We start from the raw sequence: 17,619 nt of genomic DNA on the forward strand, positions 1-17,619 counted from the left end.
GAGATAGGATTTCTAGGAAATTAGAGAGGGGGAACTGGATGCCCTCCAGCCAGACTTATCACTGAGTGAAGATTCAGCATGCTGTGCCATGAGAGTGAGAATCAAGTAATGCTATCACCTCTCCTTTTTCATTTGTCATCTTAATGATTTGGATCACAATGTCAGCGAAATAAAAGATGTCGTGGTGGTGGGCCATCTGTCTGTGTGAAGTCTGCACATACTTGTGGATTTTCCTCTGAGTATCCTGGTTTTCTTCCATGGCCCAAGGATTTACATGTGAATTTAATTCGACACTATAATACACAATATTTGGCCCTGGATGAGTAAATGTATCTGAGAGTTGCTTCCCATTCTTCATTCCATACTCCATGACACTGAAAAGGAGTTTTGATAAATAAATTAATGAATGTTTATGAAATAATTGTTGATGAATTAATAGCTGATTATTAATAAGCTATTGCATGCCCTTAGTCATGATCTTCTTCCTCTTCATCTTTTCCCACTTCTACGTGGGGTCAATTTGCCAGATCAGTTTTCTCCAAACAGCTCAGTCCTGCACCTCCTCCCCAGTCAAACCTTTTTCCTTCATATCTTCTTTTATATTATTCATCCACCTCTGCTTTGGCCTCACTTACTTTTGTCTTCCCCTCTACTTCCACTCTTATCACTCTTTTGCCCACATATTCATTGTCTCTCCTCATCACATGTCCATACCCTTTCAACCGACTTTCCTATGCTTTCTTAGATATCTCTCCCACTTTTGTTGTACCTCTGATCAGCTCATTTCTTATTCTGTCCTTCTTTGTATCTCCACAAATCTATCTTAACATTCTCATTTCTGCCACATCTAACTTCTTCTCCTGTGCTCTCTTTACTGCCCATGTCTCAGCTTCATACATCATTGCTGGTCATATCTCGAAACCTTAACTTTAACTTTCACCTTAATTCTTCGATTACACATTACTCCTGATACCTTCTTCCAATTCTTCCATCCACTCTTCCATCCCTGCACTCTATGGTTTATCTCTGCATCTAATTTTCCATCTTGAGCTACCACTGATCCCAGATATTTAAAATATATCCGCTCTTTCAGTAACTCTCCCTGCAGGCTAATGTCTGAATCTTCATATATTCTGTCTTCTTCCTATTTATCTTCAACCCTTTGACTTCCAACACCCTTCTCCATTCCTCCAAATTCCTCTTCACTTCCTTTTTTCTTTTGCTACACAACAGAATGTCATCAGCCAGAAGCATGCGCCAGGGGGGTTGGTCTTACCATGACTCAACACATCCATAAAATACTATCATAATTAAACTTTGCCATGATGAAGAATGAACATGAAACCAATTTACAATCACCTCACTTATAACTGCTGTTATAAGTAATTCTTAACAGACATCAGCCCCTCGTATGTATAGCAGAGGAAGAACCATTCAAACGCAATATACATGACATATGGCAAAGGTGTTGACCATTCAAGGACACAAATTTGTCTAATTCTGAACTGCCTAAATACTAATGTCCATCTTGATTTGAAGCCCAGTACCCAAAAATCCACCTCATATTCTTCAAGACAGCACTTTTTGTTAACTACTGAGTGATTTATTTAATTACCATCTAAATTCCTTAGGTATAGCCCATTACATTTTCTTCAGTTATCATCCTTCTGTCACTAAAACTAGAAAGCAGTTGTCAAGGCACATTTTTTTTCTGTTGAGGCCTATCATGTTTAAAGTCAGAAATTCCATATTTAATATCCCATCCAGGGTGTCATGCAGATTTTTTCATCATGGCCAGAAACTTCATTAATATTCTTCTCTCTTCCACTCTCTGGACAGAACTGGCCTTCTCAATTAGCTTGTTACACCTGATAGCATCTCCTGTTCTTACTCTGCTGCCTCATCACACCAATGTATAACACTTGCTACCACAAACTAATACAACATATGCAGAAATATGCGGCACGGCTCAGCAGTGTATTCCCAATTTGTGTGAAATTGTCATTAACAGTGGAATTAAGAAAGTGGTAGGCCCCTTTATAAGAACTTTAAAAAATGTTCACATGAGAGGGAACCATTCAGTCCATCAAGTTAATTTGCTTAGCTAATAGCCATGTTGTTCCAATATCTCATATAGTTTTTGTTTTTTTTTTAAACTGTCAGGGTCTCCGTTTTAAATACATGACTCAGTAATTTGTTCCAGATTTCTTGAGAACAGTACATAATTCACTATTTAACTAAAAGAATCCTGCTGGAAAAACTTTACTGATGCCTTTGAGAATTTTGAAAAGTTGATTGCACTCTAAATTTAAGCTGAAGTACTGTAATATTATTTTTACTGACTGTCAGAGCAGGACACATCTTTTAGTTTAAGGATGCACCTACAGTAGATGTCCTGCTCAGCAGAGCTCTTAATGCTGGTTGTAGTGTGCAGTTCTGGTCTCCACACATTACTGTGCAGTTTCACTGCCATTTTGATGTTTGAGCATGAAAGCCATTGGTTTATATTCAACAGTTTTTAGGATCTAGCCTGACATGTTAGTCACTTTTTCTATCACTTCTGCATATTGCAGGATCCAGATTGTTGCTTTTTCTTGCACATACCGCATGTGTGACTTCAGATATCACATTTTCTTGAGTTTATAAAATCATAAGCCTGTGTGATGCATAGTATCTAATGGAAGGGGAGTATGGGTTCCATGACCACTAAGCCATTGCTCTTCAGATTATAAGCAATGAGAATAATACATACTGTATTTGAATTCTAAACCAAATGTCTATCATGCCTCCTCTCACATTCCTAACTTTCCTGCACAACATTTCATGTTCATCTTAAGTTCCAAAAGTTCCTAGCTTGGAAACCCAAGTGGGGTATCTCTGGTTTTTGTGGTTAATGTAGTCTTACTGGCCTCATCTGATCGTGATTATTAGCATACAACAAGCCATGCCAGAAGGAGAATTGCCAACTTCAAATTTGAGATCATTCTCCTCATCCTGGAAGAGTTTCTGCCACAATGGAGGAGTATAAGTATTTCAGTGCCTTGCTTAATTTGGAGATGCAGTGGTTAACCCTGCTGCCTCACAAGTCCTGAATCCTTGGTTTAAATTCTGGCCCAGATATGTCCCATTTGGAGTTTGAATGTTCTCAATGAATCTGTTTTTCATGGTATTTAGCAACTCTTATTTGGCCCAATTGGTGTTTTCATGTGTTCTGCAATGAACTGGCAACCCCTTCAGAACTTGGTTCCCACCATGCACCCAATGCCATCAGTGACAAGAAATAGTTAAATGGGTTAGAAAATGAATATAAGAATCTTGCTCATGTGTTAGAGGGTAGAGATGACCTTTAGTATTACTGACAGATGAGTTCACTGGTGGCCATACTTCAATACCACCAACCAGTACAAAAGTGTGTGCTGTTTGTTTCACATTAGTCTCATCTACAGTATACTCGCATCCTTTGAGTAGTACATGAAAGAATGAGATCTTGAATACAAGAGGCAAGAATGACAGTAAATCCTCAGTATTTTAGAGTTCATGTTCCATGAGTTGGTGTGAAAGTTGATAGTACAGGTGAACTTGGCAGCAGAGCTACTGCTGCTTTGTTATGGACTGAGCGGAACAGCAGATGAGGTAATAAGACAACTGGTGAAGATGCCTCTCAGGCTAATCCCACAAGAGGAATGCTCAGTACGGTCCATGATGAGGAAAACTCAAGACACTCTAGAAGTATTATATTATTCTCCTTCTGGCAGAGTCTATCCAAACCTCCTTGGAAAAGTCGGAAACTGGTTCTAGGGTAAGCATAGTCGGGTCTAATCTGCTCAGTATGTGACCGTCACTAGAAGCAAATGAACAGATCAAAAGTGAAGCCAAGAAACACTTCTTTACAACTTAAGAGTTATCAGATTCTGAAACAAACAACTAAGAATCTGGATGAGATATTGGGACAGCTTAGCTATTTAGTTACACATACAAGTTTGATGGACTGAATGGTCTCCTCTTGTTTGTCAGACTTCCTTTGTTCTTAAATTCTCCATGTCATACCCAAGTTTATTCTCCTAAATATGACAAGCCTTGTACTAGAGAAGCAAAAGAATGTGTGTTTGTGGAAACAAATTTCCTTCTAGGATAATAAAGTCTACCTAAACGTAAGTTGTAAGCTTAAAGATGTAAAAAAAAATACATTTCATTTTATAATTCCATCCAGTAATGTTGTGTTTTTATTGACAGGCAGAACAAAAATCAGTTATTGAGAAGTTTCGCTGTGGTGCAGTCAATTTACTTGTGTCAACAACAGTAACGGAAGAGGGCATAGATATTGAGGAATGTAACATTGTGATACGTTATGGTCTTGTCACAAATGAAGTTGCAATGGTACAGGTAGGTGACATATCTGACTTTGGGACAATTTTTTCTTTTTGAAATCTTAAAATCAATGTCATGTTTGTCTGTTTTCTATTTATGCAACATCCAATTCAGTTTTTTTTTTGTATAGCACTCTTCATTGAGTGCAGGCTCAGAACACTATAACAAGTTTACAGGTAAAAAACAGATTTTAGAAAATCATAATTTACACACATATATACACAGACTGGCTTAACACCCAATTAAACAAGCAATTTTAAAATAACTAATATAAATGGATTCTAACAATACCTGTCCACTAATATTATCATTGACAATTATTAAAGAATTATTATTCTGTTGACAACAGAGAGGAAAACAAAAACCCCTGTCAGCAACATCCCTGAAGAAAATAAATGTCTCGGAGTCCACAGGCAGGTATAATTGTGGGGAAACGAGTCGGGAGGAATGTTGATTGTTTTGATTATTAATTCCATAAGTGGTTTTATTGATTGTGGCATGCGCTACGGTTAGTTGATGATGTCCAGTCAGCAGAAGTGCTGTAATCAGAAGCCTCTATCTAAGTGTGAAGTAAAATAAAAGAGAGTGAGGTCAGCACAGAGAAGTAAGGTTGGTTGGTTTTATGAGTAAAGAAGAAGTGATTGCTGGTTTAGGAGAGTTAACAGAGGGGGACGAGTAGGGCAGCATCCATCAGGCTGATTAGCCTGTGGAGAACAGGATGAAGGGCTATGTGGAAGTTCCACAAGGTGGGTGCGATCTCATCAGCTGAATAGCTGAAAAGAGGATAATAAACCACACCATTGTTTTAAACTAAAACTTTTGCTTGTATTCTCCCTTGCCCTGGTGCATCCTCAGTCATGACTATCAATGCCCCAGATACAAGAAGATGACGTTGGCTGTGGGTGTCCGCAAAGTTAAAATAATGCAAAGTCATAAACAAAGTCAGACACTGTCACAGTTTTGGAGACCTAAGTCAACTGGTCACCCACCCCCTCATGAACATTTTACAGTAACATATAGGCTTGTTTTGGGAAGTCTAATATGAGGAAGAATCTTTTCATCTTTGGTACCATCCTTTGATTTTAAGATGGCCAAGTATTTCTTAGATATGTCTTGATAAATAAAATATTTGCATAAGTCAATTTGTTTTACACAATGCTTTTGATTTTTAAAATTAAACTTGCTTAGTCAACCTTTCTTAACCCTTTGAACCCGGCAGGCCATTTTTCAGGCCAGCCCCATAGTGGTATATACCCAAAAGGCTGGTATAACAGCCCGCCTATCTATTGTCATAACCCTGCTAGCCTGAATAACGGCCTACACATTTCTGTTATGTTGTACTACTTTTGCATTACTGTACTCTCTAAATCTTGCAGTCCACTGCCATAGAGGCATATTCATGAAAGGCTGTCATAAACTGGCCCAGCCTTTGCTGTATTAGATTATGCACATAATATACCGATGTCTAGTTATGCTGTCACGCTGCTACACAAGTTACACTGCTGTTTTATTAGCTGCAGGTCAGTTTTATTTTTTCTCCTAGGTTTTAAGAAGAAAATGGATAGGATTTCAGTTGTACTTTAGCACAGAAGCTGCTCGAAACAATAGATGCCTTGTGTATGCGGAGAGCTTTTGCCCTTCTGCTCCCTGCAAGGTTTCTTTCCTCCCTAAACTTGCCTTAGCATATCTGCATTACAGTGTGGCAGGTGTGCTGCCTCAGTCAAACTCCCTACCTGCCACTGTCCCAGAGTGGGATGTACTGCGTTTGGGGGGGTTCGGGCACTTGACTCCACAAGCAAGAGCCCGACAGAGAAGGAGGGACACATGGCGATTGATTGGAAGATGGAGAAAATCATTTGAAGTGCTCTTGTGCATTGCTACTCACACTAAAAACCATTTTGAATATAATGGATATTAGAAAATGATGAAAACTTCAAGGCTGAAAGTGATACAGCTTGTTATGTAGTATCAATCTGTTGTTATAGCACCGTGGCCTCTCATCATATTATCATCGTATGATGAAATTTTAATTTACATGTCAAAGTATGTGATTTTCAAAATATTTAAAAATTACAAGGGATTGCTAGGGTTATAGTGTCAAAAAAACATTGGGAAGGGCAGGGTTCAGAGGGTTAACTATCTGTTTCTACCCTCAAGATCGATTAGTAGAATAAATCTAGAATAAACTTAAACCTGCTATAATGTTGTGTTCAATCACTCTGTAGTTTGTTAAAATTTTGTTAACATATTTTCAAAGAAGGTTTTAAAACCTGTTGTTTTCTGATGCTATGTAATTTTTTTTGTCATTCTTGATGTCTTCTTTTAGGCAAGAGGGAGAGCCAGAGCAGAAGAAAGCAGTTATGCTTTAGTGGCACAGGAAGGATCTGGAGTTGTTGAACGAGAAAGCGTTAATGTTTACCGGGAGAAAATGATGATCAGTGCCATAGAAAATGTGCAGAAGCTTTCACAAGCAGAATATTTAAAGAAGGTAATTGTCTTTTAATGAACAATAGGCTGTCTGGCCAATGCAGGCCCAATCAGTTCTCTTTTGCTAAACTTGTTCTCCATTTTACTGACTGTGGAATCAATAGAAATGACAAAACCCACAGTGAATAAAATGAAGCTTCTAGGCTATGACATTCTGGCCACTCTCCTTTGGTGAATAATTGAGAGTAGTAGCAGTAGTGATAGTATTATCATGTGTACACAGGATAACAAAATTTCTACTTACAGTACATGTTCACCCAGGCGGCACAGTGGCGCAGTGGGTAGCGCTGCTGCCTCTCAGTTAGGAGACCTGGGTTCACTTCCCAGGGTCCTCCCTGCGTGGAGTTTGCATGTTCTTCCCGTGTCTGCGTGGGTTTCCTCCGGGTGCTCTGGTTTCTTCCCACAGTCCAAAGACATGCAGGTTAGGTGCTTTGGCGATTCTAAATTGTCCCTAGTGTGTGCTTGGTGTGTGTGTGTGCCCTGCGGTGGGCTGGCGCCCTGCCTGGGGTTTGTTTCCAGCCTTGCACCCTGTGTTGGCTGGGATTGGCTCCAGCAGACCCCCATGACCCTGTAGTTAGGATGTAACGGGTTGGATAATGAATGGATAGATGTCCACCCAGCTAATGATGGCTGAGCAAAACTTTTAATTGCACATTTTCATGTAGAATGGAGATCACAAAATTCTGGATACATTGTGCTTCAATAGCAACCCAGTGTGAAGCCCGGGCGCATACAGATGCCCTAACCCCGACACAGGCAGCACACGGTTTATTTACAGTTCTGTACACACAGTGAACTTGCACCAAGACACAACATTCTTCTTGGCCGCCAGTCCATCCGCCTCCACTCTTCCTCAGGCGTTGTCCTCTTCCTTCCAGCTCTGGCCTATCAATGGTAGGGACCTGCCCATTTTTATAGAGCACCCAGAAGGACTCCAGGTGCTCAACGAGACTCTTCCGGCAACACTTCCAGGTGTGGCAGAAGTGCAGCCAAATAGGGCCTTGCAAATGTCCATGCGCCCCCCTGGTGGTGGCCACGGGCCCCAACAGGGTTGAGTTTCTATGCTCATGACCCATGGATCCCGCTGCAAGCCAAGGGGGCTGCCCTCTGTTGGTCCGGAGGAGAAATGTTCTTGAAAATACACTCTCCCCCGGTCTTTCCATGCTCTGGCCGTACGCTACACCAGTTTGAACAAGAGCAAAACATTCAAAATGTCTATGAAAAGAAAAAAATCACAGATTATTTGTGATTTGCACAATCCAAACATCATTTATCCAAGTCTTATGCTTACAGTGTTCCAAACACAAGTATTATTACTAAAATATTGTTAAAACAAACTACTTTGGAAAATGACCATTGATTTAAAAACTCAGTATTGTTTAAATTTGCTCCCTGCAGAATTCGCTTTGCAGCTAAATCACAAAAATGTCTGCAAACTTAGCCAAACTCTGCAAAATGCATTGAAGTCAAATGGGAATGGAAGACCTTGACTAGTTTTGAATTGATTATCATGGTGCTGTCGTGTTTTAAGTGTCCCCGAGGGCAAGATACATATCTACCTATATATATATATATATATATATATATATATATATATATATATATATATATATATATATATATAAATTGCACTCACAGAATTGCAATCTTGTGACACACATCAGCTGTGAGATGGAATAAGGTGTGGCTTGTTCCACTGATTGAAACTGCAGCACTAGGTGAAGCCGTACTTGTTTCCCAATATCTACTCAGATGCCGTGCACTTTTTTCATCCATGAAGAAGATAGAAATACTTTGTAGACAGTAATAAATCTTTCATTAGTATTATCATTATGTGTTTTCTATTTTAAGGGAAGAGAAGGGCTCCTTTAAGGCTTGTTTTGAGATTGTAGCATTGGCAAATTAGCCATGTGGTGCTGCAAGGCTACTGGACAGAAATCAGACATCTGGAGTACTGATCGGGTAGTGACATGCCCGAAACAGCTCAGCACGCTTGTGTGAAAGTTCTGAGTGTGGCTACTACAGCTCTGTGATGTCATGTTGGCCTTGGCAATGCATCATGGGGCGCTGGGGTAAAAAGAATGTCCGCCTCAGCCAGCAACAGGGTGAATTTCTATGAACATATTCATCAAACAAGATTACCGGTGAATACAACTGTTCACTCCAAAACACACTTTTGTGAATTTTGCCAATCAGCAGAAGTGCTTCTCACTGTAATGGCAACAACTGTACAGCTTATACCACACTGACTATAGTAAATGAAAAACATACCTTAATAAAAAAATAACCAAGTCAACAATATAATTATTTTTTAGCAGGAGTTTAAATGGATGAATTATATACAATAGACAGATTTTTAAATTTTTCCTTCAGTAAAATCAGCTAAAAGTTAAAGACAAAGTTAAATCATATCTCCTCTTTTACACTGAGAAATGTGCCCTTCATGTACAACAAGGCTATTCAGTTAGCGGCCCCTGGGTCAGATTTCACCCTTAAAAAAGATTTTACTGGTCCTTTTATCGGTTATTTCTAACTAATAAAAAAAGAAAAATAATTTTATATTTTCATTTTTGTCGGCACATACAGTGGGTATAGAAAAGAGTCACCCCCTTCAAAATATTCCCATTTTTTTTTGCTTTACAGCCTTAAATGAAAACACACAAACCAATATTTTTTCCAGCTTTACTTACTCAATGCAATCTATAAAATCCAAGTGAAAGATATCACAACTACAGTTCAGAAGAATTTAAAAAAATAAAAAACAAGAAATAATGAGATTAACAAAGGATCACCCCCAATGTCTATATTTTGTTGAACCACCTTTTTCTTTAATGACAGCCTTGAGTCTGTTGGGACACTTCTCTGTCAGCTTTTCACATCTAGATTGAGCAGTATTTGCCCACTCTTCTTTACAGAACTGTTCGACTTCGGTCAAATTGGATGGTGAGCGTTGGTGGACTCTTTCCACAGATCTGACTGGGCCACACAAGGACATTCACTTTTTTCTTTGGGAATATTAACTTTCAGCAAGGCCGTCTTAATGTATGGACACAACGAGTACCGCATGTTTCTGTTTTGCTATCAAAACAAGGACTCCAACACACTACTTTGCACAGGAGCCTATGATGCTGTTAAGATGGCCCTGACTTTCAGAGGTATTTCAAGACAGCCCACTCTAACTTTGACACCAACTTACAGCACCCGTAATGCTGCTTGTGCTTTGTGCTTACAGCATATGCGTCTGATTTAACAGCTATTGTACAATCGACAAAAAGTCGTTTTCCTCATTAGGTGACAAATGCAACAGACATAAACAAATGTGTTGTTTTAGGTAAAAGAGTGAAATGTGTTTGAAGATATACATGCCATATGAAAATGGAAATAACTTGTGTCTTAACAGTGTGCCATACTTCATGTCTATTGATACATGAGGGTGCATTCATGTGTGTTTATACAGCAATATAAAAGAATATTGTGAATTATTTCCATGTTTCTTGTCTATGAAATGAAAGTGAGAAATTAAAAAACACTGACGCAGTGTATAAGTACAAAACAAGTTTGGAAACCATATTTCTATCTGTAATTTCAAATGATTTTAACTCCTTTGCATTAACAACTAAAAATACTGAAATTTTTTTTTTTTTTCTTTTTAGCTTCAGAAATAAATTTCCCCTTAACTGGTAGCATTTTCAAACTCAGACCCCAACTCAGAAGTAATTGAACATCCCTGATGTACACACTGTGTGCTTTTTGTTACCATGTTCTGCTCTGTTAAGTAGTTAACTTATAATGGAATTTATGGAACCGTTAACAACTTTACTTCTCCTGTTGTTTAATGATTCTCAGATCCAGGTCTTACAAATTCAGACAATAAAAGAAAAGACCTTAAGGAAGAAGAAAAAGATGACGAAGGTGGTGCGAGACAATCCTTCTCAAGTGACGTTTTTGTGCAGAAACTGCAGTGTGTTTGTTTGTACAGGAGACAGCATTCAGATCATTGAAAGAATGCATCACGTTAACGTCAGAGAAGAATTTAAGTAAGATCACTTTGACCTCTTCAATTGTTTCTGTGCACATGGGACTTTGCATGCATGTTGTCTCAGCCCAGTTACTGAAATTATTTCATCTATGAACTAGTTGGGTCTAATGTGTCTGAAATCCAAATGGGTCACAAGTTACATTTAAAGCACCTTAATTATCTATAACAGGTTCATAAGCCTTTATCTGAAATCTCTGGGGCCAGATATGTGTATGGACAGAGGCAGTAGGCCACCCCATACCAATCTGCCTGTCTATGCAGCTTCTTTACTTCATTTGTCTCAGCGTATTTAGTTTTATTTTATTGAAGGTGTATACATTATTTAATTTATTGTTCGTGTTAGTGTATGTTTATTTGTTTACATAATAAATATTATATACGTTAATTTGCTATTTGTATATTATTTTACAGCACAAATAGTTGTATTGTATTGTAAAATCTTCCGTTGAGAGATTTTCTGGAGTATCACTAACGTCAAATTAACATTGAAGTACTGCATGGACCATTGCATACTGATTTTTATTGTTGTTGGTCTTGCCACAGAATTAATATTCATTTTTGATCTTTCTTTTTTAGGAAGCTTTTTATAGTTAGAGAAAACAAATCTCTGCAGGACAGGTGCTTGGACTATCAGGTCAATGGGGAAATTGCTTGCAAAAAATGTTCTCAGGTATACATTTTTGGCTATTTAAAAATATAGTAATTTTTCGTTGATCCTTTTATTTCAAAATATCTGTTGTAAAAGAGGACACAAATAAAGATAAAGAGTTGGGGCACCGCCTTGATGATCCCGTAAAACTGAATGAAAAACAAAGAAAACATGCAATAAACACGGAGTAGTCTTTTAAGACTAGTGTTCTCAATTGAACTGAAACAAGATGGCTGATTTCTGGGTTCATGAGGTTGTGGGGGGGGTCGAGGTACACAGGACTGACTGTCAATATTCTGTTCTGAAGAGGAAGGAGAAGAGAAGGCGTTAATACACCACGTCAACTCCTGGTCTGGTGGGTAACTACCATCAGCAGTGCACTATGTGCACGGTACGCGTGTGACACTATGGTTAACTAAATCACAAATTTGTTTTGTTTTTGAACATTGTATAATTCTGTGTAAACTATTTGATAATAGTGTCATAAATATTACAACAAGAAGATGACATTAGACAGTTCAAATAGTAATTAGAATATTCTGATTTTTTTTTTTTTCAGACGTGGGGTCACATGATGATACATCAAGTAATCGAATGCCCCTCTTTAGCAGTCAAGAACTTTGTACTGGATTACGGAAAAGAAAAGAAAACTGTAAACAAGTGGTCAGAGGTGGGAATCAGGTTCCAAGAATTTGACATTGCAGATCACGGTTTATTGATGCCTGACGAATCTGATTCTGATTAGATGATGATTGTCTCTTGTGGCACAAGGTACTCTACTGACAATATAGCAACTCTGTACACATTCTAAGATGATGATTTAAATTACAGTAATCCCTCCTCCATCGCGGGGGTTGCGTTCCAGAGCCACCCGCGAAATAAGAAAATCCGCGAAGTAGAAACCATATGTTTATGTGGTTATTTTTATATTGTCATGCTTGGGTCACAGATTTGCGCAGAAACACAGGAGGTTGTAGAGAGACAGGAACGTTATTCAAACACTGCAAACAAACATTTGTCTCTTTTTCAAAAGTTTAAACTGTGCTCCATGACAAGACAGAGATCACAGTTTCGTCTCACAATTAAAAGAATGCAAACATATCTTCCTCTTCAAAGGAATGCCTGTCAGGAGCAGATCATGTCACAGAGATAGAGAGAGACAAAAGCAAACAAACCAATAGGGCTGTTTGCCTTTTAAGTATGCGAAGCACCGCGGCACAAAGCTGTTGAAGGCGGCAGCTCACACCCCCTCCGTCAGGAGCAGACAAAGAGAGAGAGAGAGAGAGAGAGAGAGAGAGAGAGTTTGTTTTTCAAGCACAAATCAATACGTGCCCTTCGAGCTTTTAAGTATGCGAAGCACCGTGCAGCATGTCCTTCAGGAAGCAGCTGCACAGTGCAACGTCCCTATCGTCTAGGTGTGCGAACAACCCCCCTGCTCACACCCCCCTACGTCAGCGCAAGAGAGAGAGAGAGAGAAAGTAAGTTGGGTAGCTTCTCAGCCATCTGCCAATAGCGTCCCTTTTATGAAATCAACTGGGCAAACCAACTGAGGAAGCATGTACCAGAAATTAAAAGACCCATTGTCCGCAGAAACCCGCGAAGTAGCGAAAAATCCGCGATATATATTTAAATATGCTTACATATAAAATCCGCGATGGAGTGAAGCCGCGAAAGGCGAAGCGCGATATAGCGAGGGATCACTGTACTTGAAAAATTCAAAGAAGAAACTGTATTTTCACTTTATTTGGGCAACATGCTGTATCGAGAACATTGCCAATTCAATTATTGCAATACATAACTGATATGTATTAAAATCGATATTTTTATGTTAACAAAAAGTATTGAAATTTTTAATTACATGCTCAAAATTATTTCTGCACTTCCTCATCATTATTTTGTTTGTATGAATGTTCAACTGTAAAATGACCGAGTTCATCTACTTTACTCCACTAATTGGAGTATATCTTTGTAAAAGTAAATTGTTTACATTATAAACATTATTAAGATATGAAAGGCTTTTGTTTTATGAATAAAGATAGTTGAAAAATACTACTACTTGTTTTTCTGTGTCTGTGCATTCTGACTATATGATACCCATTGTAAAAGACAGGTAAAGGTTTGGGACGACACTGCTGAACCCGTTTATCATAAGTAAGAAAATAATGCTTTTCAGCAAAGAAACGTCTCTGCAGATGCGAGTCTGTAAATAGACTGCACATTTCTGGTTAAAATACAGGCCAGGCAGGAAGAGGCGGGTCCAGGTAGATGGAAACTGGAAGTGATGTCAGAGTTGAAAAGGTTGTCTGTCAATCATCCGGACTGCAGAGGGAAGTAGAGAAGAGGCGTTAGTACATAGCACCACCTTGTGCATCACAGAGGAATTACCACCCCCAAATGCATCTGTGTGACACTGTTTATAATGTCTCCAACTATTTAAAATTAGGAATTTTCTAATCAAAAATACATATAAATATCCAGATGAATTCTGGAATGTCTATTATCTTTTATTTCTCTTTCATTTTTTTTATTCACCATGAGTGAAATGGTGGCATCATGGAATTGGCAATCTCCATCACTTTCTGGTATTTATCTTCTCACTCTTCGGTATCACTGAGAGCAATGGAAGCACTAACTTCTCCCAATCATTCCTTTCTTATGAACATCTCCACTGGACAGGCTGCTGCCAGGCTGTTGGACAGGCTGTTAAGCCCCTCCTATCCTGTGAAACACTCACAGTCAGCTGAATTCCCACAATGCCTACAAAGAGCCATATGCTGGCTGTCGCAAAACCTCCTGTCAAACCCAGTAATGTGTGATTTCTAACACTACTAAAGCCCAGAGGCCAAAAACGAGACAAAGTCTTTCATTGACCAGATGTTTTTTTTCCATGTCATTCTACATATGTGTGAATTGATGTCTACCTGTGCTTCAGGCCAGGAATCTCAAACAATTTAGAGACTCCCATTGGCCAGAGTTTAAAATATTTTTTTCCACCAGTCTTTCTTCACTATGTCACACTTTCTGTGATATGGATTGTCCAGATTAATTTGAAAGATCCATCATGATGTTGACTATCCTCTGTATCAGTTGCACCAGTTCTTGCTGTTTAAGGAATATTGTTTTTGCAGTATTCATAAGAATATCAGTTCAGGAAGTATGAGAGCAGGCCACAAAAACAGAATGCACAAAGACAAAGAGAGATATGAGAACAGGCATTGGCATAAAAAATAGCAGGATATTGTGAACAGTAGGGGGTGCTTCAGCTCCCCAAACACCCAACACAAACAGGCATGGACACAGGCAAGAAGAGTAATTTATTGTGGGAAAACTCTTCTTTTATAAGGGTTTCCCACCACCACAGTAACAAGTACATTAAGCATACTTTAGCACACTCTTTGTCTTTTTTCTTTCTGTCAGTCTCTCACTGCCTCTTCTCGCAAGCTTTGCCCTCCTTCCTCCCGACTTTGGCTCCCTGATGTGAGGTAGGAAGTCCCTTTTATTTTAGCTGCCCTGGAAGTGTTCCCAATCTTCTGCACACGGCCTGTCAGCACTTCAGGGTGAGGTGAAAACCCCATGACATAGGGACCCTCCAATTCTGCAGCACCTCCTGACGGCCCCCACATGACCCAACAGGGCTGCCCCCCTGCTGTGATTATCAATATTTAATATTTTTTGTCCATGTGAACAAGTCTGTAGCAGTCTTGAGCCGCTCAGATTCACACCGTCATAGAAATACTGATTTGTTTATTTGTTTGATGGGGACCCCTTGAACGCACCCATCCTTGGCCCGACTCACACCACTCACACACAGAGACACAAAATAACAGAATTAAACTAATAAAGCTGTATATTACATAAAAAATATAAGCAAATAAACAGATAACCCTCCTTTTACCCCACTATAATATCCTGACACAACAATACATACCTAACAATAAACACTCAGCAGTAACAGATGAAGTGGAATGAAGGAAAAGATGACAATCCATGGAACAGCTTTCTGTAACTAATGTATTAAACTGCCCTACCAGTAGTCCTGATGTGGCGAGGGGTGGTGTGAATAGGGAGTGCTCCCTGTGACAATGACAATGGTAAATCTGACACACTTGACAGGCAGATATAAGACAGTCCATACATTCATACAGGCAGCAATCCAGGAAAAAGCGATAGTCCAAGGCAGATGATGTAGATGGCAAAACAGGCGGGTGAACACAAACGCAAGAACTAACTTCTTTTACTGCTTAGCCAGCTCCCCTTTTAAGACTCCCCAGCAGCCCCTACGTTCTCCTCAGACGTCCAATCAGGGCAATACCCTCAGGGCAGCTGGGAATTGGAAATGGAGCACTGCTACAAGCCTAATAAAGCATACCAATCATATTCTGCTAATTTTTACAAATGTTTGAAAGTCCCTAAAGTTCTACTCTCTTGTCACACAGCTTGGTAAATTATTCCAAGTGTCTATGGTCTATGGGTTGGAAACTGTCCAGCGGTAACTACAATATGGAAGCACTTGATTGTTTGCTTCTTTCTTGAAATAAAAAGAAACTGTCTCACCATACGGTCCTCGGCATGTCTTTTTAATACTGTACCCCAGAATTTTATGAGAATGACAATCGTTACAGGTCCAGCATTGAGAGCAGCAAGCTGTGGAAAGGTGCGGATTGGCGTTTCTCTGTTTCTTGTTGCATTTCTATGTTGTGTTCTGGCATCTCTCCTTTTCCCACTCTATCTCCTTTCCTTCTCTCCCTCCTCTCATTTAAATAAGAAAAACCAGATGGACTTGATGAGTGGACAGGAAAATTACCTTGAGGGGTCACGGTCCTGCAGCGTTCTCCTTTCCCCCTTTGTTTCCAAGGGAACAACATTTACACAGATGCACCATAGACTACATAAACGGGATAACGCTATGAAAGACGCGACTCAGCACAATACATTTAAGACGACGTTAACCATGTAGCACTGCTACATTTCCCCCCCTCCCACCCCCCAATTGGCCACATAAATTAGGTCCGTCTTGGCAGCAATGGCAAAAAACCTCTGAATCTGGTAATTCACTGGACCTAACCACTTAGGCGCTAGTTTGGCGGAGAACCATTTGCTGGCATCAGAAAGGTGGTGAGCTCTAATCCAGACCAGATCTCCCGCCACAAAGCGAGCTTCCTTGCGGCAGGCATTGTATAACCGGATGTGTCTGTAGGTTGCACTCACCAACCTTTGCTGGGTTCTCCGCTTTAACTCATCTAACTGGTGTATGTTATTGTATGTGGTGGTATCTGGACTAGGGGCTCCAGAGATGTGCCGATCAAGTGGACCCTTGAGCTGTCTGCCCAGCGCTACCAAAGCAGACATCTCACCAGTCACTTCGTGAACCGCAGTTCCTCAGAGAAGGCACCACTTATGTAACAGCCAGACCAATCATCCGGACCGGCAACTACACCGCCAAGACCTATGGCCTGACAACCTGAGGGGCAGTAGACTTAGAGCTACACATTGGCTCCCAAATGAATCTCATATTTATTACCAAATACTTCTGTTAACTTACAAAACCTTAAATGATGAAGCTCCACCTCATCTCTCTGGCCTCCTACACCTCTATGTTCCTGCCCACCAACTCCGATCATCTCAAATCAGTCCTCTGCTTATCATTCCTAAGACTAGGAATAGTACAGAGAGTGCTGACGATGCTGTGATCTTTGCGGAGTCAATGGAGGCTACGATCAAGGCTCTTGACAGACTGAGCGAGTAGTCTGAGTGTCTGGGCTTGCGAGTGTCCTGAATAAAAACCAATATCCAAGTCTTTAATGATCTCTTAGGCACAGTCAGCAGTGTGTCTGTCTGCTGAGATTGTCGACCTTGTCGAGAGGTATGAGGAGTCATGAGGTCGCTGGAAAGGGGTGTGTGGCTCTCCCAATATCTTTGCAAAAGGATGAAGGTCCAAGTCTTTAGAGTCCTGGTACTTCCTGTCTTGCTATATTGTTGTGAGACATGGACGCTATACAGTGACCTGAGACGAACACTGGACTCCTTCTGTACTGTGTTTCTTTGGTTGAATGAGCAGTTGCTAACGGAAATCCAG

The 17,619-nt window shown here is 39.8% G+C and overlaps 1 protein-coding gene across 3 annotated transcripts in view; it reads left to right on the forward strand.

Moving 5' to 3' along the window:
• The window catches only part of ifih1 (interferon induced with helicase C domain 1), a 141,491-nt gene extending 127,899 nt beyond the window's left edge, over positions 1-13,592 (forward strand). For all 3 annotated transcript variants that reach the window (XM_028806397.2, XM_028806398.2, XM_028806399.2), the window contains 5 exons: positions 4,234-4,383; positions 6,695-6,856; positions 10,702-10,892; positions 11,471-11,564; positions 12,103-13,592. In XM_028806397.2, coding sequence (XP_028662230.2) covers positions 4,234-4,383; positions 6,695-6,856; positions 10,702-10,892; positions 11,471-11,564; positions 12,103-12,288 — 783 coding nt within the window. In that variant the 3' untranslated portion in view covers positions 12,289-13,592. The remainder of the gene's footprint in view (positions 1-4,233; positions 4,384-6,694; positions 6,857-10,701; positions 10,893-11,470; positions 11,565-12,102) is intronic.
• Positions 13,593-17,619: the final 4,027 nt, after the last annotated feature.

This window comes from Erpetoichthys calabaricus, chromosome 8, assembly GCF_900747795.2.
Source record: "Erpetoichthys calabaricus chromosome 8, fErpCal1.3, whole genome shotgun sequence".
Lineage (NCBI taxonomy): Eukaryota > Metazoa > Chordata > Cladistia > Polypteriformes > Polypteridae > Erpetoichthys > Erpetoichthys calabaricus.